Consider the following 23,082-nt stretch of genomic DNA (forward strand, 5'->3'; position numbering starts at 1 on the left):
ACATTGTTTCCATTCAATCTTTGTCAGTTTTCTTGAAGCATTTCAAGTTAAACACTTTGCTCAAGAGGACAACGGAGGTTAGTAGTGTAGTTTTAAGCCTGGCTCGAGAGTATAGTGGCAGTTATAAGCCTTGACTCGTAAGCCTGGTTCTCTACCATTATGCAACACTGCCTCCCACACCGCATTAAATATAACGAGCAACTGCGTTTATGCAAATGTACCTTTTTCCCCGTACTCATGTACAAATAAAGTTTCATAATCAAAGTCAATACTGGCTTACGATTGAGCACAGCGCATCATGATGAGCACGACTGTCTTTCTAGAAATCTAAAGAAACCATAATTCAGCGCACTGGCTCACAAATGATTTAGTTTTATCTTTGTTCTCCCCCCCCCCCCCCCCCCTCAAAGCTTTTCCACACATGTCTAATACATATGGACTATGCTGACCAAAGTGCAAATAGCACTAGAGATCTAGAGAGAAAGGCAGCCCAGTTTCTGTGACAGAGCAGTATTGTTTTTCAGTTTAGAAGAAGAAGCAGGGTGGTTATCCACCCGTTAATGCCAGTAAACTGTGTGCAGCACCATTGTCTAACATATTTGAGTACAAAGCAGACACGGGAGCAGTGAAGCACATTTTAAGATTATTACATTTAAATTGAACAGAAAGGGAGCAATGGCCTCTTGGAGTTCAGACGCTCCACATCGGTTCAATATTAACCAGGTGGTTGCATGTTGTTTTAAGTGGGGGGTTGATGGTGGGTGATGGGGGTGGAGAGGGGGTGCAGGGTGTCCTAGATTTTTGCCAGGAATTCAGTTCTCACCATCAGAAACAATGGGTGGAATACAACAAGCTCTTCTTCTCTCCTTTATCCTTTCTTCTGTTCTTCAAATCACACTTTGTGAAAATGGTAAGGCAAATCTAACACAGATGCTGAAAAATATTGTCTGTGATCACTGTGTAAGAGTAAAAGATTTGTTTTGTTTCATTGTATTAGCAAGCGTTTTACTTTCCAGTGCATTGGCTGTTTCCAAAATAGTTTGACATGATAATAGACTACCAATTTTTACATGAATGCTGGGTTTTTCAGATATAGCATCCAGAACGGTGTTACATTTTTTAAGGTCTGCAACATTTATTTTATAATTCATAAGTGACAAAGAAAAAAAGAGGCAATCAAAATAGAACCACTATGTGCTGTTAGATCATCCAACTATATTGTATATTTTAACATTGTTAAGTTATGGTCTGTTAATTTGTGCCTGTAGTAATTGTAGTTTAGGTAATATGAGAATTACCCTTGTAATTATAATGTAAGCATTATTACATTAATTATAATGTAGCATAATGGTTATGATTAACTCTGCCGGCAATTCCAAAGTTGAAAATTTAATTTCATCTGGTGCACTACTGTTATACTCTTGAGCAACGTCCTTAACCTGAATCGCTTTAATAATATTAAATATTTAGTCGATGTCGTAATGTCGCTAACAATTTATTATAGCATTTTTAAATCAGGATTTAATTAAAGTTTTATTTTGTCTATTTCTGTAAGTATTTCTTGACAGAGACTTGGCTTCTCAAGTTTTCGTCCGTGCGAGGAGAGCGAACTCTTTCCTGGAGGAAGTGAAACCAGGGGACCTGGAGCGAGAATGCTTGGAGGAGATCTGTGACAAAGAGGAAGCTCGTGAAGTTTTTGAGCAGACCGAACCCACGGTGAGCCAAGCGTAACTGCCACCAACTTACCCCATGGTCATAGGGGACAGCCAGCACTGTGTGCTCTGTAGTTACAAGCTGACCTTAAAGGCAAGGCCACAACTGCTTCCTGGTCATTCCAGAATCGATGTCCATGGCATTTTCATAGTATGACACTAAATGTGTATATCCCCTGCAATGTATTTCCTGTTACCTTTTCTAAATTCATGAATGCAAAAGTAAAAGAATTGGGACAGTGACACAGTTTTAGTTGCTTTGGCTCTGAACTTCGGTACATTGGATTTGAAGTGAAACAAGTGCAGACTATTAACCTTAATTTCAGGGTATTTACAACCATTTCCAGTGATCCGTGTAAGAATTATATCACTTTTTATACGTAGTCCTCCCAATTTGAATTTGTCCAAAAGACAAATTAACATAATATCAAATAAAGTTGTCATATTTAGTTCTTGCTTGCAAATCCTTCACATTCAATGACTGCCTGGAGTCTGAAACCCATAAACATTACCAGAGACCGGGTATCTTCCCTGGTGATGATCTGCCTCTGCTTGGCCTGTGCGGTAGCCACCTTCAGTTCCTGTTTGTTTCTGGGGCATTTTTCCTTCAGTCTCATCTTCAACAAGTGAAGCGCATGTTCAGTTGGATTCTGGATGGGTGACTGACTGACTGACCAGTCAAGAACATTCCACCTTTTGCTCCTGGAAAAACTCCTTTGATTGCTCTAGCCGAATGTTTTGGGGTCATTGCCCTGGTGAAAGGTGAAGTGCCGTCCAGTGACGTTTGAGGCGTTTGGTTGGATCTGAGCAGATAAGTTGTTTCTGTAAGATGTTTCAATCACATCACAATCATCAACCATCATCAGAGGCAGCCGTGCACACCCAAGTCATAGCACTAGCTCCACTTTGTCTCACAGATGAGGGGGGTGCTTTGAATCATGAGCAGTTGCTTTCCTTCTATACACTTCCCTCTTTCCATCCCTTTCGTACAGATTAAGTGTCATCTCATCTGCCCTTTGCTGTCATTGACATTTCTTTGGCCCCCATGTTGAGAGCTTCCACATGCAAATGTCACACCTAGAATCAATTACTTTTGTTCGCGTTCTTGTGCATGAACCAATGATGCAAAGACACAGCTGGCCAAGAAACGGCTGAGCAGCCCATTGTCCAGTTACCTTTGCTGTTGTAAAATATGTTGACAATGTATGAAAAAGGTTGTAATTCCTACACGGATCACCCAATATGGATGCAAATACCCTCAAATTAAGCCTTACAGTCTGGGCTTTGACCCCATAGTCATTATTTTATTTCAAATCCATTGTGTTGAAGTACTCAGTGAAAACAACAAAAATTGTGTCACTGTCCCAATACTTCAGCAATTAACTATTTTTATTTTTTAATATCTATTATATCTATTCAGTATTAACTTAAAAATGCTTCCTTTTTCCCCAATCCAGACCAGATTTTGGAACCAATATGTGGGTAAGAAGGAATTTTCTCAGTAATTATAAAATATTCTTTTAAAATATAAATATTATTTTTAATGTACAAACTGTGTGATATTTGCTGTTAAAGCCAAATAGCAACTGTTAATCCAAGAACAATAATTATCATGAATCTTCAATATTTATGCATTTTCAGAATACATCCTGATCACTCTCCTATCAATCAAATGATCAACGTTTTTCCATTTAAATAAAGCCAATTAATTTAATTAACTATTTTTTTAAATTCAATTAAAGCCTTTGCTTTGCTTTCTCCTCTGTTCCATGTGTGCTTCTCTCATCCACCTGCTTTTAGTAATCCAGACATCTGGTTTGCCTGTCCATTTATCATTTATCCTAGATGAACCACCCAGCCCCATTTTACCCATTAACCTCTTGTTGACCAATCAGAAAATAGGTGGTCTCAGAATGTTTTCACTGATAGGATGTGATAATAGGAATTTATTCCACTTGAATCATTCTGAAACATAATATATAAATGAGACTTTTAATAGCCCTGTAATGATTATGGGAAAATAAACCTTGATAAATATAATTTCTCTCCCAGGCCATGCAGTTTTGTTTCATTGCAATTTAGATATTTGTGCCTGTTGATAATTGCAAATTCGAGCTAACTGGTATAACATAAGGGGGTTAGTAATGTACTGCTGACCTTTGTTATTTAGGTCTGTTGTATTAGAACCTGAGGTTAGAACAAATAATGTGGTCTGATGCTCTCCTATCCAACTAAGCGCAATGCTTTTCAAGAACTGTATTTTTGTATTTTCCAAACCCAAAATGCTGTTTTATTTTGAAATGTTTTTAGAGCCAATATTTTGAACAATTTTGCCCATCTGTGTGTATGTTTGTGTGTGTGTGTGTGTGTGTTTGTATGTATGGTGTTGTATATGAATAATGTTCTTCTTCACAAAAAGCATGTCACAGTAACTCAACTTTTCCTTTTTATTTTAAGATTGTAAAGGAACTGGTTTGCCAAGAGACGTTAAAGGTTTACAGACATTGCGGACATGTTTGGATGGTAAAAACAATTTTCTATATATATAGTATATTTTCTAAGTACATATATGTATCTGCACAAATTCATTTATCTATTTATTTCACTCTAATTGGTATGTCAGTATATTTGAGCCACCAAGTTACTAAGTGATCATAACCTGCCCACAACTGTCGGTCTTCAGCAGTAGGACACAGTTGGTTTTGCCTTGCCATTGGTAACATGGGGTTGCATTGACCAAGGTTCTAGTGTAATTACCACAGCATCAGGTCATCAACAACAAAAGCTACTTGTGGATTTCAATGAGAAATACACATAATATGCCTGCGCTAATTCTCCTGTAGTGCTGTGTGTGGACTGTAGGGTATAAAATAGTCATTGGCTGTCCCTTAGGACTGCATTGACTGTAGGATGTAAACAGTTCTGAAGTACAGTCTCTCAAATTTGTCACGCCCCAGATAAATAATTCTTAAATAATACAACAATTTTGAATTAACAGCACCCATTAAGAATAGAATTGTTTACATTTTTAAAAACGTATTTATTTTTTGGCAGGGAATTGTTCATCTGGCATTGGTGTGAACTATCAGGGTGACCGCTCTGTGACTGTATCAGGGAGGCTGTGTCAGTACTGGACCAGCAAATTCCCACACAGAATCACGTAGGTTTTCAACATTACCTGCTCTCCAACATCTAATATTACTCCAGAGGATGGATAGAGGTGATTTTCTGACTAGAAATGTTTCTTAGGGAATTCAACGTTACACTTGACCCAACCCTGATACAGAACTACTGTCGGAACCCAGACAACAGCCCTACGGGGCCCTGGTGTTTCACCCGGGATGCCACCGTCCGGAGAGAACCCTGCGCTGTCCCAATATGTGGTAGGGTCCTCGTCTTTACCCCCTGGTCCGCGCCCATTTGCTTTAGAAAGACCTCCCCATCCTGCATCCTTTCCGATCTCCTCACAATATCTTACAGTTGCTCCCAAAGTCTGGCTCCCAAAGTCCGTGTTGGCTTAAGCAGTTTGTCATTAGAGGAGTCCAGGATGGTGTGGCTGCTGTCACCTGCTTTAATAGAAAAAGGTTTCCGTATGGCTGAGCCATCTCAAGGATGTGGATGAGGAATTTCTGTAGTTGTTGGGACATTTGACATAAATTTCCTTGGTTAAAATTCCTGTCCTCATTTTCATCTATTAAATGCAATGTTTAACATTTGTGGTAGGCTTACGAGTGTGCCTGTTACTCTCTGTCCTCCAACCCCGCTGTGTACTCCACAGGTCAGCCTTTTGTGCCTCCTCCACTACCTCCTACCATTGATGCGAAAGCCACATACACAAAGAAGGATTGCTTGGCCAACAATGGCATGGACTATACAGGAGATCTCTCTGTCACCATGAGAGGCTTCAAGTGTTTACCCTGGAAGTCCCCTAAAGCAGTGCTTCTCAGTGCTGGGAAAGAGTTCCTTCCAGAAGTCGAACTTGTGGAGAACCACTGCCGAAACCCGGACGGGGACTTAGAAGGGCCCTGGTGCTTTGTGGACAAGCCCAACATCACCATGGACTACTGTGATCTGGAGTTGTGTGGTGAGTTAGAGATACTATAAAAAGGCTGCTGTCTCTGTATCTTTTCTACCAAAAATTGGTCGACATAGCTAATCAGAGCTCGGATCTACCATGGCTTGATGTGGCCACAAAAGGTTATGCCGGTACCAGGAATAGTATGACTAATCGTGATCAGTGGTCACTACCGAGAATCTACCAAGAATAAACCTATCACAGATGATACCAGAAATAAGATCTGTCATTGCAAGAGCTCAAGAGGCATTAGATTGCTGAAGGCCACAGGGGCTCATGTGCCAATGAATAAGGAGAGCAGTCGACAAAACCGATAGCAGGGTAGACCAGGGCAGTCGGCAGGTGTCCTGATTTCTGTAGGCTAACATTAAAACTTTAACTTGCTCCTGAGCCAAGGACTAACAAAGCAGGCAAGTCTTAAAACATCTGTCTTCCCTACCTAAAGTTCCCTAATAAAGCACACACAAAAAAAAAAAAAAAAGAAATCAAGTAAATATTAGATGGCCCAACACAACAGTTATAGAGAGAGAGGTTTATTTCCAGGTTTTATATATGGAAGGTGTGACCTCTTTCTGCCTAACCCTGTGTCTGCAACCATGGGTTCCTTGGAGGCGACACACTATTATCTGTATTAATGCCCAGGGTGGGTGGATTTCAGGTGGATTTGGATTTATGTATGCCCTGTGTCTCCGTGGAAGAGCAACTGCTCTGTTTGCTGAAAGCATCTGCAGGCCGCCTTTGCTTGAAGTGTAGTCTTTCTGAGCAGTGTCTACACCGCTCAGCTCATAGACTGTGAAGTCAAGAGAAAGAGGCAACTGGCAGCACACATTTTGAAGGATGCAAATACGTTTCTGCTGGTGCTGTTGTTTGTGTGCTGTTGTTTGTAGCTTTTTTAAAATATTACATATGTATCTTGGTGGAGCACCATTGAATATTTTGCCTGCATCTTGGTGGAGCACCATTGAGTATTTTGCCTGTATCTTGGTGGAGTACCATTGAATATTTTGCCTTTATCTTGGTGGAGTACCATTGAATATTTTTCCTGTATCTTGGTGGAGTACCATTGAATATTTTGCCTGTATCTTGGTGGAGTACCATTGAATATTTTGCCTTTATCTTGGTGGAGTACCATTGGATATTTTTCCTGTATCTTGGTGGAGTACCATTGAATATTTTGCCTGTATCTTGGTGGAGTACCATTGAATATTTTGCCTTTACCTTGGTGGAGTACCACTGAATATTTTGCCTTTACCTTGGTGGAGTACCATTGAATATTTTGCCTTTACCTTGGTGGAGTACCACTGAATATTTTGCCTGTATCTTGGTGGAGTACCATTGAATATTTTGCCTGTATCTTGGTGGAGCACCACTGAATATTTTGCATGTATTTCTCTCTGTCCACAGATGAACCGATTGATGATTACGACACGACACGAGAAAGGGCGGTGGGCCCAGGTCCGAAAAAGGCATTTTTCAGCCCCAGATCCTTTGGCAAAGGAGAACTGGGTAAGTGTATCACTAGGAGGGGAGCATGGACAGGTGGAGGTGAGGTCAAGGTGGACGAAAAGACCCAAATGTCGTTTTCAAAATGTTTTCTTATTCTTTGTTTCCTAATAGGTGTAAAGTATCAGCTCATGAGTATAACAGAGGAGTTCCATACAGACTTCCTGGCAAAGGTGCAGGTGGCACCTCACTAAAGACTAAACATTTCCAGAATGATGGATAAGGGTCTGGCTAGATTCCCATTTAGTTGTGAGATAACATTATGACTAAAACAATCCCCATGCAGTCTTGGAGCATTGTATTGTTCCAAATAAGTGCGAACAAAATTTCAGAAATACGTTTAAGGCATGTTGCAGATAAACTCATTGGCAGCATCCCTTGATGGTTGTCATTTAGTCATTAGAACAAATCAAGGAGGGTCCATGTCAAATTTAAGATAACATTCAGGGGTCATCCAGGTAACTAGACAAATGAGAACATTTACACTAATAAATGATAACCAAAAACTGTCAGCTGGGACAATGGTGACTCCAGAGTTACAAGTGGAATTCCAAGTTTTGGGGAAAAAAGTTTTTTTTCCCCAGCCTCGGTCTTGTCTTATGTGGTAGGGCCGCATGTTAGGCAAGAACCCTCTCAGAGGCTGAAATACTGTTGACCTCCAAGGCTATTGCATATGATGTACCATTTGTAGCAGACCTTTGTGGATTAAATGATGTACATACCTATTATACTGGGCCTTTGGTAATAATTGTATTGTAATAATAATTGTATGTGGTGACGTTTTTTTAAAAAGTTTACTTTTGAATTTCACTCTATACACTCTCTGACCTCAGTCTTGGATTGTCAGAAGAAGTAGGCGACTGATTGTTTCAAGGTTTCCTGCAGGCTTCAACTAACCCCCCCGCCCCCCCCCCCATTACCCATTTCTGCTTGCCTCAAATTCCAGTGTGCGGAGAGCGACCCAAGTTTGAGAGGGAGAATAAACAGGACTCGACCGAGGAGGAGCTGCTGGAGTCTTACCGGGCAGGTCGAATCGTGAAAGGCAAAGAGGCCGAAGTAGGGAGCGCGCCATGGTACGAACGCTCGCAGAAACACAGGACGCACGGACACAACCGCATCGCATTTTACATAACGTAACACAACGTAACATAACATAACATAACATAGGACGAGAACCCAACACTGCTCGTCTATTCCTACCACTAAACTGTACTTAATGCTTAGTTTACCTAAAAGCTAAATAGTATCTAACACTGTATCAAGCCGGGCCTTGAATACCCCCAGTGTTTCTGCCTCCACTACATGTCCAGGCAAGCTATTCCACACATTGACCACTCTCTGTGTGAAAAAATATTTCCTAATGTCTATGTGAAATTTACCCTTTGCCAGTTTCCATTTATGCCCCCTCGTTTTGCTAACCGAACTCAACTTGAATAATTTCCTGTAGTTCACTTTGTTAATCCCTTTAATAAATTTAAAAGCCTCAAATCTCCCCTAAGTCTCCTTTTACTAAGCAAGCATCTCCAGCCTTTCCTCAGAACACTCATCTTTTATACCCGGAATCAATCTGGTTGCCCGTCTTTGGACCTTTTCCAGCGCCTCTATATCTTTCTTTATTTATCTTTCCACAGTATCCCGCAGCTGAAAGCCTTGGGGCTATTCCTTCTCTTTTTATGAATGGAAACCTGGTATCTGTATTCCGTATCTGTGATCAGTCAATCACATCTAACCTGTTTTCCACGGCGTCCCAGGACGATAAACAGTAAAAAGGAAACGACCAAAGTGCAGGCGCGTTCCTTTCAGTTACATACAGATTACACTTACACAGATCACAAAGGCGCAGCAAATAAAAGTCTTTAGTTGGCTTTAAAGAGCAGCAGTTATTTGAGTGGGATGTGACTGGGAAGAGCCGATGGCTGGAGGGAGGGAGCGTTTCCATGGAAACGGTGGGACTGACGGCTGTCGGTTTGGGTGACTCCAGGCAGGTGATGCTGTACAAGAAGAGCCCGCAGGAGCTGCTGTGTGGAGCCAGCCTCATCAGCGACGAGTGGATCCTCACCGCCGCGCACTGCATCCTCTACCCGCCCTGGGGCAAGAACTTCACCATCAGCGACATCATCGTTCGGCTCGGCAAGCACCAACGTGCCAGGCGAGTGGCCTTCGATGCGCAACGTCTGTTTTCGACGCAAATTACAGTTTGATGCTGTATGTTTGACGTGAGTCCTTGTGCTGTGACATGAAAGTTATCAAAGACAATTTCATCCGTGTTTCATGAACTGAAATATGAAATACGGATTGTGACAAAACAAAACTACCAGCACAATTTCAAATCCAGTGGTTTTAGACATGAATGCACTATGTAGCACACAGGAAGGGCTCTGAAACTCTTTGGATGCCCCTGAAAAAAAGAAAATCTAACTGCCACTTATGCAAATGCCACCTCTTTGATGCCTTAGATTCGAAAGAAACACAGAGATAATTGTGGCCATCGATGACATCATCGTCCATCCGAAATACAACTGGAAGGAGAACCTGGATCGGGATATTGCTCTCCTGCACATGAGGAGACCTGTGACCTTCACCGATGTGGTCCACCCCATCTGTCTGCCAACTAAGAAAATCGCGAAGACGTGAGAACATACTTCCAAAGAGTACACATGCATCTACGATATACAATAGTTCGTTTGCAAATTGCATCGCAATTAATAAGCTTCAATGGCTCATTTGTGTTTTGGAAGTTCTTGAAACAGCTGGCCTTGTGTTGTAGGCATACAATTAAGTACAGAAGTATTAGCATTGTTGTGTCAAAACATAAATTGTGTCACTGTCCAAATACTGGACTACTATATATATGTGTGTGTGTATATATATATATATATATATATATATATATATATATATATATATATATCCAGTGAGCTCCATAACAACTCAGTTATTTATTGATTAGGCTCTGTATTCCACAGTTTTAGATTTGTAATAAAACAATTCACATATACTTAAATTGCACACTCAACTTTTATTTAAGGGTATTTTTAAAATCCATTTTGGTTTCACTGTAAAATGACAATTGAACACACCTGAGTGATTAGAAACACCTGTGAAGCCATTTGTCGCAAACATTATGGTGCCCTGAAATGAAGGGGGGGGGGGGGGCTATGTATAAATAGTGCAGTAATTTCTGTAATCAAAATGTATAAAATTCCCTTAAATAAAAGCTTAGAATGCACACTTTAACCATATGTGAATTGTTTGATTGCAAATATGAAATCGTACAGAGTACAATAATACAGAGCCAAATAAAAAAATTTTTTTTTTTTTTTTTTAAAAGTCTTCTCCCCAAACATTACGGAGCTTGCTGTGTGTGTGTGCGTGCGTGTGTGTGTGTGTATATATATATATGGACACATCATAAATGCAAAACTATTGGGACAGGTATGTCAATTCACATCAAAATGTTAGTTGGCAATCAAAGATACACCTCAAGTGAGAAACCTTTTAGGTTGTCTAACATCAAACATGATATTGAATGTCAGATGCGGCATTAATGTCAAATGCTAAATTCGATGTTTCCTAAGCTTCCTAAGCATGAATCGACGGGATTTCTCTTCCCACGTAGCTTGATGTTTGCGGGATATAAGGGACGCGTCACGGGCTGGGGGAACCTCTACGAGACGTGGTCTTCCTCCCCCCACTCTCTGCCCACCGTCCTGCAGCAGATCCACCTGCCCATCGTGGACCAGTCCACCTGCCGCGACTCCACTGCCATTCGGGTCACCGACAACATGTTCTGCGCAGGTGTGCTCTTGCGGCTTGCTCTTCTCCCCAGTTTGGCCTGGCATAGGTTAGGTCAGAATAGTGGTCACTGTGTGAACTGAACCGTGTTCTTGGCTAGAAATAGCTGTACGAAGTGAGTATCGTACCTTATCAAACCTGTGTTTTGCAGTTGTTCCAATGACCGTGATATGCACTTTTTGTACGTCACTTTGCATAAAAGCGTCTGCTAAATGAATGTAATGCAATCTTCTACCTCTGCCCACTTGACAGCGTGCTGGCTTAGACATGATTCAATTACATCACCACTCCCTAGACCTGTTCCTGGAGAGCAGCAATGTCGGTTTTCAGTGTTATTCGGCTCATAGCGTAAATGAAAGCAGTTGGTTATAGTTAACTCATCTCACCTGGTTTCTTGGCTTTAAGGCTCCAGGGAAAAACCTCCTAAGATAAATCGGTTTTACAGAACTGCGTTTTACATTATAAAGCTAAAATTACATTACAAAGAAAATATTATTCTACATCTGATTTAACTAATAATTAACTAAGTTAATTTTTTAAAGAATACTTAAATGCAGCAAGTTTATTTTTTTTGACTATTTGTTTTAGCATTTTATGAGACTAAACTAGCCCATTTTAAGTAGCCTGTACTTAAAGTATTTCCTGTAACTGTATGTTAAGTATACCATTTATGGACTGCATTTAAACTTTGTATCCTAAATTGGTAGACCTTTGAATTATGTTAAATTGTGATCTAAGTTTACTTCTGGAAAGTAAAGTGCAAGTGCACTTTAAATACACTATCTGGGATTTAGTTAATAAAAAGAGTACTTAAACTTTTTTTGTAATAGAGAAAGATCTCTTTGGGTGATACTGGTGACTCATTTCAGGGTTCAAGCCTGATGACCAGCAAAGCGGTGACGCGTGTGAAGGAGACAGTGGGGGTCCTTTTGTCATGAAGGTAAAAAAAATCAGATTAAGCACTGATCTCTTCTGTTTTTGGGTGTGTTTTGTTTTGCCTTTATGATAATCCACTACCAACCTGTTTCTTAAAATGCAACAGATGAATAAATTAAGTTAGAGCATTATCTCAATGTAGTCTCACCCATATTAATTGTCATTATTGAAATGACATCACCAGATCACTCCAGAACTCTTTGTGATATTGATTTTTTGCTTTGTGACTCTTACCAACCAGCCACCAATAACGTAATTGTGTCACATGGTTTGAATTTATACCACTCCTCTATGTTATGATAAATCACATCCAGGCAACACTCAGGGATAGTATAACAGGGGGTAAGATAGTTGTGATGTCACTTTACCAGCATAAAACAGAGAAGAGCTCCACTAGTTATGGTGCACTTTGGTAATCACCAATCAAACAAAGGGCAGATACTTTCTGATGACACTTTGTGGCTTTGTGTGGATATTAGCCAGGAAGTAGAATCAATCAATCACTGCAGCCGTTTGTTTGCACCAGCGTGCTCCATGGTCGATGAGCCGTTTTCTACATCAACACTGCCTCATCCCTAAGTTATTACAACCCTGGTAACACTACTAGCATTAGCATTTAGCATTAGCCTTGGTGCACAATCTGCATAGGAAGCTGATGAAGTGCTCTTTTCTTTCTGTTGTTTATCAGAGTCCAGAAGATAACCGCTGGTACCAGGTTGGTATCGTGTCTTGGGGAGAAGGCTGTGACAGGGATGGAAAGTATGGATTTTACACCCACTTGTTCCGTATGAGGAGGTGGATGAGGAAGGTCATTGAAAAAGCAGATGAAGGAGATGACTGATGAGCACTGTGCTTCATGCGTATTCCATCAAGAAGATCAAAAATTAAAGCACACATTGGTTAAGAGTTAATGTGGTTTCCTGTTGCACTTATTTTTGTAAATGAAACTGCTTTCTAATGATTTAAAACCATTAATAATTCTATTAAAAATAGAAGAGACCATCCCTGTACTTCTTCAGCTTCTTCAAGTTTTATTTCCATGACAGGTTGAAAGGTGAATTGAAAAATGGAGCATGTGTGTTTAGTGCCACAAAAGGGTGCGACTGTTGAAGTGATTTGTTCACACAAATGTACACATTTTTATGTGTTATGCGTCAAATGAAGGGTTTCAAGGGAGTTCATGATCTACATGAAGCTACATCCATCGATGGGTAGTGCCATTAGCTTCAATGTTTGATCTGAGTCAATAGTCATGCCAAGTAATATTGTACCATGCAGCTGCTTTAACTGTGATAGTGAAGCCATCTATATGTAAGCAGACATGTAACAATATGGGGCTTACTGCTAATATCTCAGTCTTAACTTAATTCAATAAAAGGACATTTTGGATCGTCTGGGCCTTAAAAACTTTAAGTCGGGCCTCTAGTTTGGCAAGCTGGACGACCTCACTGGGTTTAAGCCATATACACGTTTTGTGTCATCTGAAAAGCAATGGTACTTAACCATGTCTGCTTATAATGTTCCCTGCATATACAGAATAAAGGGCAAGGGTACATTACCTGTGATACTCCATAGCTTGCTCCACTTAGATGACTCATTATTTACCTCGACAAACTGAAATCTATCTGAAAGATAGGATTTCAACCACAAAAGAGCTTTCCAAGTGAGACAGACAAAAATACTGATTTTCTTGGTTTGTTCAATCAAAGGCAGCACTTAAGTCAAGTAGGACTAGCATGAATAGCAACCACAGCCTGCAGAGAGAAGAAAAGCCTTCATTACTACAGCAAGTGCTGTCTGAGTGGTCTGGAGCTTCAAATACATTATTAGCCGGTAGAAATGAAGAAAGCTGTTCAGAAAAAAATTCTGCAAATTCATGATTAAAGCCAGGGTAGGGACGGAGAGGCCTGTACACTTTTACAAGTGCAATAGGCTGGGAAGTGGAAAAGAAGCAGTCTTTATCAGCCATTTTCAGAGAAAGGTTCATGACTAGTACTTGAAACAAATTAAATTTGTACTTTGGTTTTTGGGTGGAACAGAGGAATTATAAAATGGCAACTCCACCTCCTTGTCTGCACAGACTATATAAGTAACCAGGAGGACAGGACTGATTTAAAACAAAAATCTCACCTGTTTTGATGTTACAGTAACACATGAAGATTGTAATCTGTGATTTGCTTTGTTCACAAGAGCAGCCTTGAAGTTCTAATAATCTAAACTTTAGCAATCCAAATTTTAGAGTAGTGTTATTACAAGAAGAAAAAAATGTCTTGTTTTGGTAGCAATCAAGCTGTGGGAAATGCCACAGTATTTAGACTTAGTTATCTGGAAATTGGGGAACTGACACAATCGAACTAGGGTTAAGCCTAGCCCGTGGTTATGAGAAGCTAGTAAACATTAGCGTAGGACAAAATGTCTGCATTTCATGGGGTCTGTATATCACAATGACTTCACTGAAAACATTCAATAGAGGGCGCTAAAACCTAAACAATACCCTTCTCATAACAATTCCCCTACACCTCGGTCAGATCTCCCCGTTCTGCCACACTGAGGGCACTCGCTCTCCTTCCCCTTGCGTGGTCACAACTCCCAATCACAATGTCTGTCTGTACTGACCCCACAGGGGCTGGGGCAGCAACCTCAACGACAGGGCTGCCACTATCACTCATATTACTCAAGTGAATGCACTCATTGGGCCTCATTTACGAAACATGCGTACGATCACATTTGATGGTAAACTGCTTGTGAGAACGTTTTCACAAACATTTTAGGCATTCAATCATTTTTTTTCTTATTTGTATGTGTTCATGGCTGTTTAATTATGCTAGTCACATGAAGAGGATGACGCATAAAATGTACAAACAGTCAGCATTCATAATCTCATACATCTGGGATATGCATAAAAAGAAAGGTCTGCACATGTGTCACGAATGCCACATTTTTTTGTTTTGTTTTTAAGAACAAATGTAAGAATAATTTAAGTTTTGTGAATGAGGCCCATTTCTTTTAAGTTGCTCCGGATAAGAGTGGTTGCTAAATAAAGTGGAGTATATCAACACATGCACATACATATGAGCAGATCCATGCTTTACTCAAGTTTTATTCTTATATTCTCTGAAGCACAAACTTCAATCAACAATCATTTCATAAATAAGGCTCTATGGCTCACAGTTTTTCCACCATTTTGTCTGATTCAATTGCTGAATATGAGACAGGAGGCAAAAATCCCCAGAAAGAAACAGGAACTAAAGATGGCTACAGCATAGGCCTGGCAGAACATCACCAGGGAAGATACCCAGCATCTGGTGATATCTATGATGACTTCCAAGCAGTCATCAAATGCAAGTACTAATAAATACAACAACTATTTAGAATTATGTTAATTTGTCCAATTACTTATAGTCCCCTAAAATGGAGGGACTATGCATAAAAAAGGCTGTAATAAGGATATACCCAATAAGGATGTAAATACCCACAAATTAGAGCTGACAGTCTGCACTTTGACCTCATATTCATTGTTTCATTCACTGTGCCGGAGTACAGAGCCAAAACGACAACATTGTGTCACTGCCCAAACACTTACAGACAACACTGCATATATAAATAAAATTTGCATGTGGATAATATGCATGAAGAATTAGTTTAGACTAATATCTTCCCTTTAATCCATTAAAAAAAATGAATTAACAACAGCATGAGTTTTACAGTAAAAATATACTATACGGAATCACATTAAAAACGCCTTTGTAAAGGACTTTGTAGAGGTTGTGTTGGTTGTCTGGTAGAAGTTTACTCTGCAACGCTTCAAATAAAAGAGAAAGGTCATGGCAGAGATCCTTCCCTAAGATTGGACCCACATGTCCCCAGGTATGTACAACTATAAAAGAGGTTGAATAGTGACACACTGACAGGATGTAAAATATATTCAAAGACAATAGAATACATGTTGTGACAATGATCAATAATCCTTCTACTCTATCTCAGCCAAGGGTGCATAAGCAGTTGTGCTCTTCTTTGGACTCGATTCCATGATCATATATTTTTTTGGTGGTATCGATCTCTGCCGTAAATGGTCCCCAGACAGGTAAAGGTGCGATTTTGGATCTCGTTCTCAACAATCATTTTGGTGGCGGTAAAGAAGAAGTCACCGAGGGCAACCGATCACAGGGAGGAGTGGAGGGATAACAGAAGCAATCGCGGACCAAGGGGGGGGGGGGGGGGCGTTAGTCTACAATCGCGGACTGGAGAAGTAGCACCAGAGCAATAGCTCTTCAAGACCTCTGAATACTGCAGAAATGAAATGTCTTTCCAAAAAAAAATAAAAAAAAACGTTTAAAACCTGAATAGCGTGGCCCATCCGTGGCTATGGCCCTAAACGTCCACACAGACCGTTAATGCCAGCAGCCCAATCTGACCAATAGCCACCCGCACGCGTGTCTCCGAGGGTCACGTGACACCAGAGGGGACGGAGACACCTTCTCAGCGCCTCACAGGAGGGGGGGCAGCAGACGAGTCTCGAGCCGGTCCCGCAGGCTGGGGGGCAGGGGGAGGGAGTCCTGGGGGCCGCGGGACCCCAGGGGGGTGCGGGACCCCAGGCTCTGAGCGATGGCGTTAAGGCACCGCTCCTGCAGCGAGACCAGGCGGGTGGTGCGCACTCCCAGCTGAACCTCGGTCTCCGGGGCCGTGGAGCTGACCAATGGAAACAGAGGAGCTCCCACCTGCGATGGCAACCAAGAGAGGGAAGCAACGACATTGGTTCCTGGTAGAAAAGACTCTCGGAGCAAATTTATCACAGTTCTGCAGCTTGTCAGATTTCTTACTGCCCATGCAGCTGAGGGGTTTGGTTTCTACCAAGATAAGGTACCTTCTGGGGTGGTCAAATGAAGCATGCATAGAATCCTAATAGTTTTGAGATGTTAGACCACAAAAACACAAATGAGCAATTATTGGTGACTCCTGACGGTTTGCAACATGACTGGCTTCAGTGATTGCACCAATTATTTCCCCACTTGGAAAACTTCATTCAAACTTTAAATAACCTCTATATTTGAAACTTTCATTGAATGGAAAGGCAACCTCGCCTTCTGTCATTTCTGACTACTACTCAAAATTTCACACAGTGCTCAGGGATGTCATTTTCCCTCCTGAAATTCCCCGATTAATCAGGAAATACTGATTTTCAGACCCTCAATGTCCCAACCAGAGGCAGAGGAACGGAGAACTTTGCCACTGTTTGACAGCAAACACTGTTGGCCTCCATTTTGGGTCCGAAAAACCTTATATGTCGTGATTTAATCGTGTAAATATGCCACCTCCCCGAATGCAGATTTGGTAGCTTTGGTAGAAGATTTTTCCCCCACCCCTCCCGTGCTTCCTCCCACCTCATGCAGTCCAGAGAAAGCTGGTCCCAGGCTGAGGCCGTCTCGATAGAACCCCAGCGTGCCTGCGTCCAGGTTGAGGAGCACGCCGATGACGGTCATCTTGTCGTAGAAGGGCTCGGTGTACTTCCTGCTCCGCCCGCCGTGCCAGAGGACGCCCTTGTACGACAGGCCCCAGCTCTCCTCGTCCATCCCTGCAGAGGTGCAGCAGAGACCCTTTACACGCCGCGTAAGAGCAACCGCGGCAGCATCAATGCAAAATGACACACACTGCAACAGCTGGGCCCAGACACAGGCCAAGCCCAGACACCCCCACCAAAAAACACAAGCCGGGCCCAGACACAGGCCAAGCCCAGACACCCCCACTAAAAAACACAAGCCGGGCCCAGACACAGGCCAAGCCCAGACACCCCCACCAAAAGAACACAAGCTGGGCCCAAACACCCCTACCAAAAAACACAAGCCGGGCCCAGACACAGGCCATGCTCAGGCACCCCCCCCCCACCCCCCAAAAAAAAAAAACACAAGCTGGGCCCAGACAGAGGCCAAGCCCAGACACCCCTACCAAAAAACACAAGCTGGGCCCAGACACAGGCCAAGCCCAGACACCCCCACCAAAAAACATAAGCTGGGCCCAGACACAGGCCAAGCCCAGACACCCCTACCAAAAAACACAAGCTGGGCCCAGACACAGGCCAAGCCCAGACACCCCCACCAAAAAACACAAGCTGGGCCCAGACACAGGCCAAGCCCAGACACCCCCACCAAAAAACATAAGCTGGGCCCAGACACAGGCCAAGCCCAGACACCCCTACCAAAAAACACAAGCTGGGCCCAGACACAGGCCATGCTCAGGCACCCCCCCCCCCCCCAAAAAAAAAAAACACAAGCTGGGCCCAGACACAGGCCAAGCCCAGACACCCCTACCAAAAAACACAAGCTGTGCCCAGACACAGGCCAAGCCCAGACACCCCTACCAAAAAACACAAGCTGGGCCCAGACACAGGCCAAGCCCAGACACCCCCACCAAAAAACATAAGCTGGGCCCAGACACAGGCCAAGCCCAGACACCCCTACCAAAAAACACAAGCTGGGCCCAGACACAGGCCATGCTCAGGCACCCCCCCCCCTCAAGAAAAAAAACACAAGCTGGGCCCAGACACAGGCCAAGCCCAGACACCACTACCAAAAAACACAAGCTGGGCCCTGACACAGGCCATGCCCAGACACCCCCACCAAAAAACACAAGCCGGGCCCAGACACAGGCCATGCTCAGGCACCCCCCCCCCCCCGCAAAAAAAAAACACAAGCTGGGCCCAGACACAGGCCATGCTCAGGCACCCCCCCCCTGCAAAAAAAAACACAAGTTGGGCCCAGACAGAGGCCAAGCCCAGACACCCCCACCAAAAAACATAAACTGGGCCCAGACACAGGCCATGCCCAGACACCCCCACCAAAAAACACAAGCTGGGCCCAGACACAGGCCATGCCCAGACACCCCCACCAAAAAACACAAGCTGGGCCCAGACACAGGCCATGCTCAGGCACCCCCCCCCCCGCAAAAAAAAACACAAGCTGGGCCCAGACACAGGCCATGCCCAGACACCCCCACCAAAAAACACAAGCTGGGCCCAGACACAGGCCATGCTCAGGCACCCCCCCCCCGCAAAAAAAAAACACAAGCTGGGCCCAGACAGAGGCCAAGCCCAGACACCCCGACCAAAAAACATAAGCTGGGCCAAGACACCCCCACCAAAAAACACAAGCTGGGCCCAGACACAGGCCATGCCCAGACACCCCCACCAAAAAACATAAGCTGGGCCCAGACACCCCCACCAAAAAACACAAGCTGGGCCCAGCTGAGATAAAATTGTCCTTTGAACAATTTTATCTCAATTAAAGGTTAGATTTCTCATATTTGGAGTGCAAGATCAAGCTGATAAACAACAACGCAATTTCTTCAGTGTTTTTTGCACGTTAACCAAGGACTCTATCAAAGGGTACCGTTGAAAACATAACTGCTCACGTGCATTGTGTCTCCCAGTCACAAGGAAATTGAATAAAATTACAACATTCCCAGTCATTACGATGAATACAAAGTTGGACAAAGCAAATTAAGTTTGTGTGTCCCCAGGAATGCTGTGATGCTGACAGTGATGTCAGGTACTTCCATAATGGCTTTAGGACACCATTGAAGCCTGCGTTATGGTAAAGCTGTTTGTGTATGAAAATAAAAGTCATTTAAATCCATTGTTTACAGTTAAGAAATAGTATTTTCAAATATAAAGAGCTCCTCTCAATCTTAAAGAACCACAATATCCTGGATTTCCATCCATGTGTGTGGCTTCGCAACCATGTAATTCAATTATATGCAGCTTATTTTAATCACTTAAAATCATACTCTACCTTGCACAAAGTCTTTTAGTGATTTCATAAGGCCAAAAATCCTCCTTGAATGCCTTTTTCCTTGGACCAGATATTACTGGATATACTTTCATTCTGTATCCATTAAGAAAACAGGCCAGGCATTAGAAAGACCACAGGCTGGGCTTAGTTGTGCTTACCGAGCAGGTTGATGAACTGGTAGCCCCCAGTGTGCAGTAACGCCTTCTTTGTCCCTAAACCCACCATCACTGAGGTTCCATAGGGAGGCTCTGAAAACTCAATTTCCCAGTAGTGCTCTCCGTGGGTGAAACCTACCAACGCAACCGACTCAGCATGTTACATCCAGACCGACGTGGTGATGTCACAGACCTCATGCTCAACTCCACCCACCTCCTCATTTACCTTGTACCTCCCATCATCCATTCGCTCACACTGACACTTGAGGCTGGATTTTCTATACCAAGTTTCAGACACAAGAACAAAATACACTATATGGCCAAATGTATACGGACACCTGACATCCAACATCTCATCTAAAAGTATGGGCATTAATATGGAGCTGGTCCATCCTTTGCTGCTGTGACAACCTCCACTCTTCTGGGAAGGCTTTATGCTAGTTGTTGGAGCATTGCTTCCAACTGAACCCAAAGTTGTTGGATGGGGTTGAGGTCAGGGCTCTGTGCAGGCAAGTCGAGTTCTTCCACATTGTTCTTGACAAAACCATTTCTATATGGACCTTCCTGTGTTCCTGGGGGCATTGCCCTAAAATAGGAAAGAGTGTTCCACAAACTGTTGTGGAAGCACAGAATTGTCAAATTGTCATTGTATGCTGTAGCATGGAGATTGCCCTTCACAGAAACTAAGGGACCTAGCCCAAACCACAAAAAACAGACCCAGACCATGGGGTGTCCAGATACTTTTGGTCATATAGTGTGGTCACTGATTGGCTGTGTCTAATATATGCACCATGAATGGTACTGGAAAGTCCTGAATGTCAGAAATACTTTGATAACAGATGTGTACCTGGCTGTACCAGCCTAGGATGACCCTGTCCCAGCAGTCTCACATCCCTAAATATACCTTTACCTTTGGTACCCCGGACCCCCGCAGTGCCCTCGCTCTCCAGAAGCATGTTGGTGTGGAAGTAGACTGCCTGTCGGCATGGTGACAGCTGGGCAGCTGGAGACTTGCTGCTGGCGTCCCATTCCCAGTGTTCCCATGAGTGGCATCCACGCAGAGACATTGGGAAGTAAGACATTCTTCCATGTTCAACAGGAAAGAAAGAAAGAAAGATAGAGTTACTTTAAAGTTACAGAGCAGTAAGACAGACAACACAGCCATCCATGGTGTCTGACAGTGTTCGTCACTCGGAAAATTTCGCACATTTACACGTGTATTGTATGTGGGCTACCTTGAACAAAGAACCCATATCACAGCATATTGTCTATATCCCAAATCTAAAAACGCGGTAGACTACACGAAAAATAGCATATCTGCATCCTAGAAATATAGATTAAATTGTTGTTTAAACATTGCACGTTTTTCTTTATGTTCCCAAATGGAAAATTTACGCTGTAGACTAACGTACAGATCATAGCCTATAGCGAGCGATTCGCTATATGAACTTTACGTGACATCGGCCACGTACCGTTCTGCGATTAACTTTTCCTTTTTTAAAATAATACAGTAACATTCAGCGTCTTGGTTGTGGTCCATACTTTGTTTACTCACCTGCGCGGGTTATCTTGTGTCCGCAACACCGCTAGCAGGGATATTTACCCACATCGAATCTGAAATAATAAGACCAAGTGTGACGAAATTACAGTTCCAAGGCAACAACAACTCCGCTGCACGTACAAGTACCACGAACACGTGACTCGTGACTGTACAGTAGGGTTTGTCAAATTTGCGTAAGTCTCTCACGTTACTAGCACGAGGATTTTTCTCACTCTTCCCTTATGAAATACGGAATTGATGAAAAGACAGGTCCAGGATCGACACTGGTACCCTGAACCTGGTGACTCGAGACGTGTGTCAATAACACAAGACATTCGAGTAGTCTTTGGAGAACTTTCATATACATGAGAATTTCGCTGCCAAATAAGGACGTGGGCGTGTTTCTGTTTACACATGAGCCACGGTCACGTTGTAGGCCTATACTGTAGTGAACTAACGAAGCCAGCATTCTTTCCATAGCCAAAGTCCGGTCACAACAGGGCGATGGTTCAAAACAAAAAGTCTACAAGCAAACATACTGACTGTCAGGGTAGCCGCACCTTTTTTTTTTTTTTCGTCAAATGTATTCTCAAATAAGTGCCAAATGAAGGAAATGGTCAAGTCCCTGCGGTGCAAATTTAAAATGCCAAATTTATATTCCCACAAAAACGTATTCTCTGGTATTAGCAAACAACGCTCATGGATTTTTTTTTTTTTTTGCAACTTGCAACCTAAGTCCTCTGAAAAAGGTATCGTAGCATGATCCTCAATATAATAATCTTTTTTTTTTTCTTTAAAATTTTTTTTTTTATTATGGATTAAATTGAGTCATGTGTTCTACATATAGCCCAATAGTTAAACCCATGCACACACTTAAATAAATAAATAAACAAATTCAACCACTTAAAGGGCAATTACAGGTGTTTCGACAGGTGCTAAATTCTAACTAGCTGCAAACTAAATTATCAATTGTTAGAAGTGATCGTTCACTTTCTGTGTTTCTAAAAATATAATTTCGTGTTTAGTGTATGTGTCCAGTGGGCCAAAACCAGTCGTGTTCAGGTAAGGATATTTTATATATTTAATATAGTTGTATGAAGCTGCTCACTTTACAGTCTCTGGTTTGGGGGCATTTGGGGTCTTGTAGTCAAAATAAAGAAAACGCACCTCAAACAATTACTAAGCAGCTTGTATATAGCCTACAAGATGAAATAATATCTACCCTCATTTTCAGTTTATTATTAACCTTTATTTATACAGGGTGGGTAGACTGAGCACACTATTTTTCTCTTCATCTTGCAATATTATTGGGGGGTGGGGGTTATTTATAACCAATAGGACATCAAAATAAATATTATATTCTATTAGATAAGCTATAAGAAGATGACAACAACAACAGCAAAAAATAAATAAATATAAATAAATAAAGCGAGACATAGCCACTGTCAGTGTGAACCATGAAGCATATACATGAACTGGGGAGGATGGGAGCATAAACATATACGCACTACGGGGCTTCACCGCCTGGTCATCCTATGTCTCCAGTTCCTATATACCTCCATGATGCAAACTAACCACAGAG

The 23,082-nt window shown here is 42.3% G+C and overlaps 2 protein-coding genes across 3 annotated transcripts; one reads left to right on the forward strand and one right to left on the reverse strand.

The window, feature by feature from the left end:
* The first annotated feature begins 752 nt into the window (after positions 1–752).
* f2 (coagulation factor II (thrombin)) lies at positions 753–13,031 on the forward strand. Its single transcript, XM_035396576.1, has 14 exons — positions 753–910; positions 1,556–1,716; positions 3,170–3,194; positions 4,170–4,235; positions 4,767–4,872; positions 4,962–5,095; positions 5,491–5,796; positions 7,192–7,293; positions 8,237–8,363; positions 9,272–9,439; positions 9,747–9,920; positions 10,910–11,088; positions 11,955–12,025; positions 12,710–13,031. The coding sequence occupies exons 1-14, from the start codon at positions 835–837 to the stop codon at positions 12,860–12,862; spliced, it is 1,848 nt and encodes a 615-aa protein (XP_035252467.1). The 5' UTR covers positions 753–834; the 3' UTR covers positions 12,863–13,031.
* Positions 13,032–15,101: 2,070 nt separating this feature from the next.
* Positions 15,102–22,211, reverse strand: si:dkey-23n7.10 (SPRY domain-containing SOCS box protein 3). 2 transcript variants are annotated; one of them, XM_035396577.1, is made up of 5 exons: positions 21,516–22,211; positions 20,871–21,043; positions 19,964–20,095; positions 17,403–17,593; positions 15,102–16,739 (listed from the first exon to the last, which is right to left on the reverse strand). In XM_035396577.1, exons 2-5 carry the CDS (start codon positions 21,040–21,042, stop codon positions 16,509–16,511), a joined length of 726 nt encoding a protein of 241 aa, XP_035252468.1. In that variant the 5' UTR covers position 21,043; positions 21,516–22,211; the 3' UTR covers positions 15,102–16,508. The 2 variants fall into 2 exon arrangements, with proteins under 2 accessions (XP_035252468.1, XP_035252469.1); XM_035396578.1 differs by lacking the exon at positions 19,964–20,095 and having other exon boundaries at positions 21,516–22,207.
* Positions 22,212–23,082: the final 871 nt, after the last annotated feature.

Source organism: Anguilla anguilla, chromosome 16 (genome assembly GCF_013347855.1).
Source record: "Anguilla anguilla isolate fAngAng1 chromosome 16, fAngAng1.pri, whole genome shotgun sequence".
Taxonomy (NCBI): Eukaryota; Metazoa; Chordata; class Actinopteri; order Anguilliformes; family Anguillidae; genus Anguilla; species Anguilla anguilla.

What these genes read in the sequence shown, in the direction of transcription:
- si:dkey-23n7.10 (XM_035396577.1), bottom strand. Translation starts at nt 21,042, where the DNA reads ATGTCTTACTTCCCAATGTCTCTGCGTGGATGCCACTCATGGGAACAC. An exon ending in CCAGTTCATCAACCTGCTCG is followed by an intron (nt 17,594 to 19,963) that starts GTAAGCACAACT and finishes GCACCTCTGCAG; the next exon opens with GGATGGACGAGGAGAGCTGG. An exon ending in CTTTCTCTGGACTGCATGAG is followed by an intron (nt 16,740 to 17,402) that starts GTGGGAGGAAGC and finishes TTGCCATCGCAG; the next exon opens with GTGGGAGCTCCTCTGTTTCC.
- f2 (XM_035396576.1), top strand. Translation starts at nt 835, where the DNA reads ATGGGTGGAATACAACAAGCTCTTCTTCTCTCCTTTATCCTTTCTTCT. An exon ending in GAAGTAGGGAGCGCGCCATG is followed by an intron (nt 8,364 to 9,271) that starts GTACGAACGCTC and finishes GGGTGACTCCAG; the next exon opens with GCAGGTGATGCTGTACAAGA. An exon ending in GGGGTCCTTTTGTCATGAAG is followed by an intron (nt 12,026 to 12,709) that starts GTAAAAAAAATC and finishes GTTGTTTATCAG; the next exon opens with AGTCCAGAAGATAACCGCTG.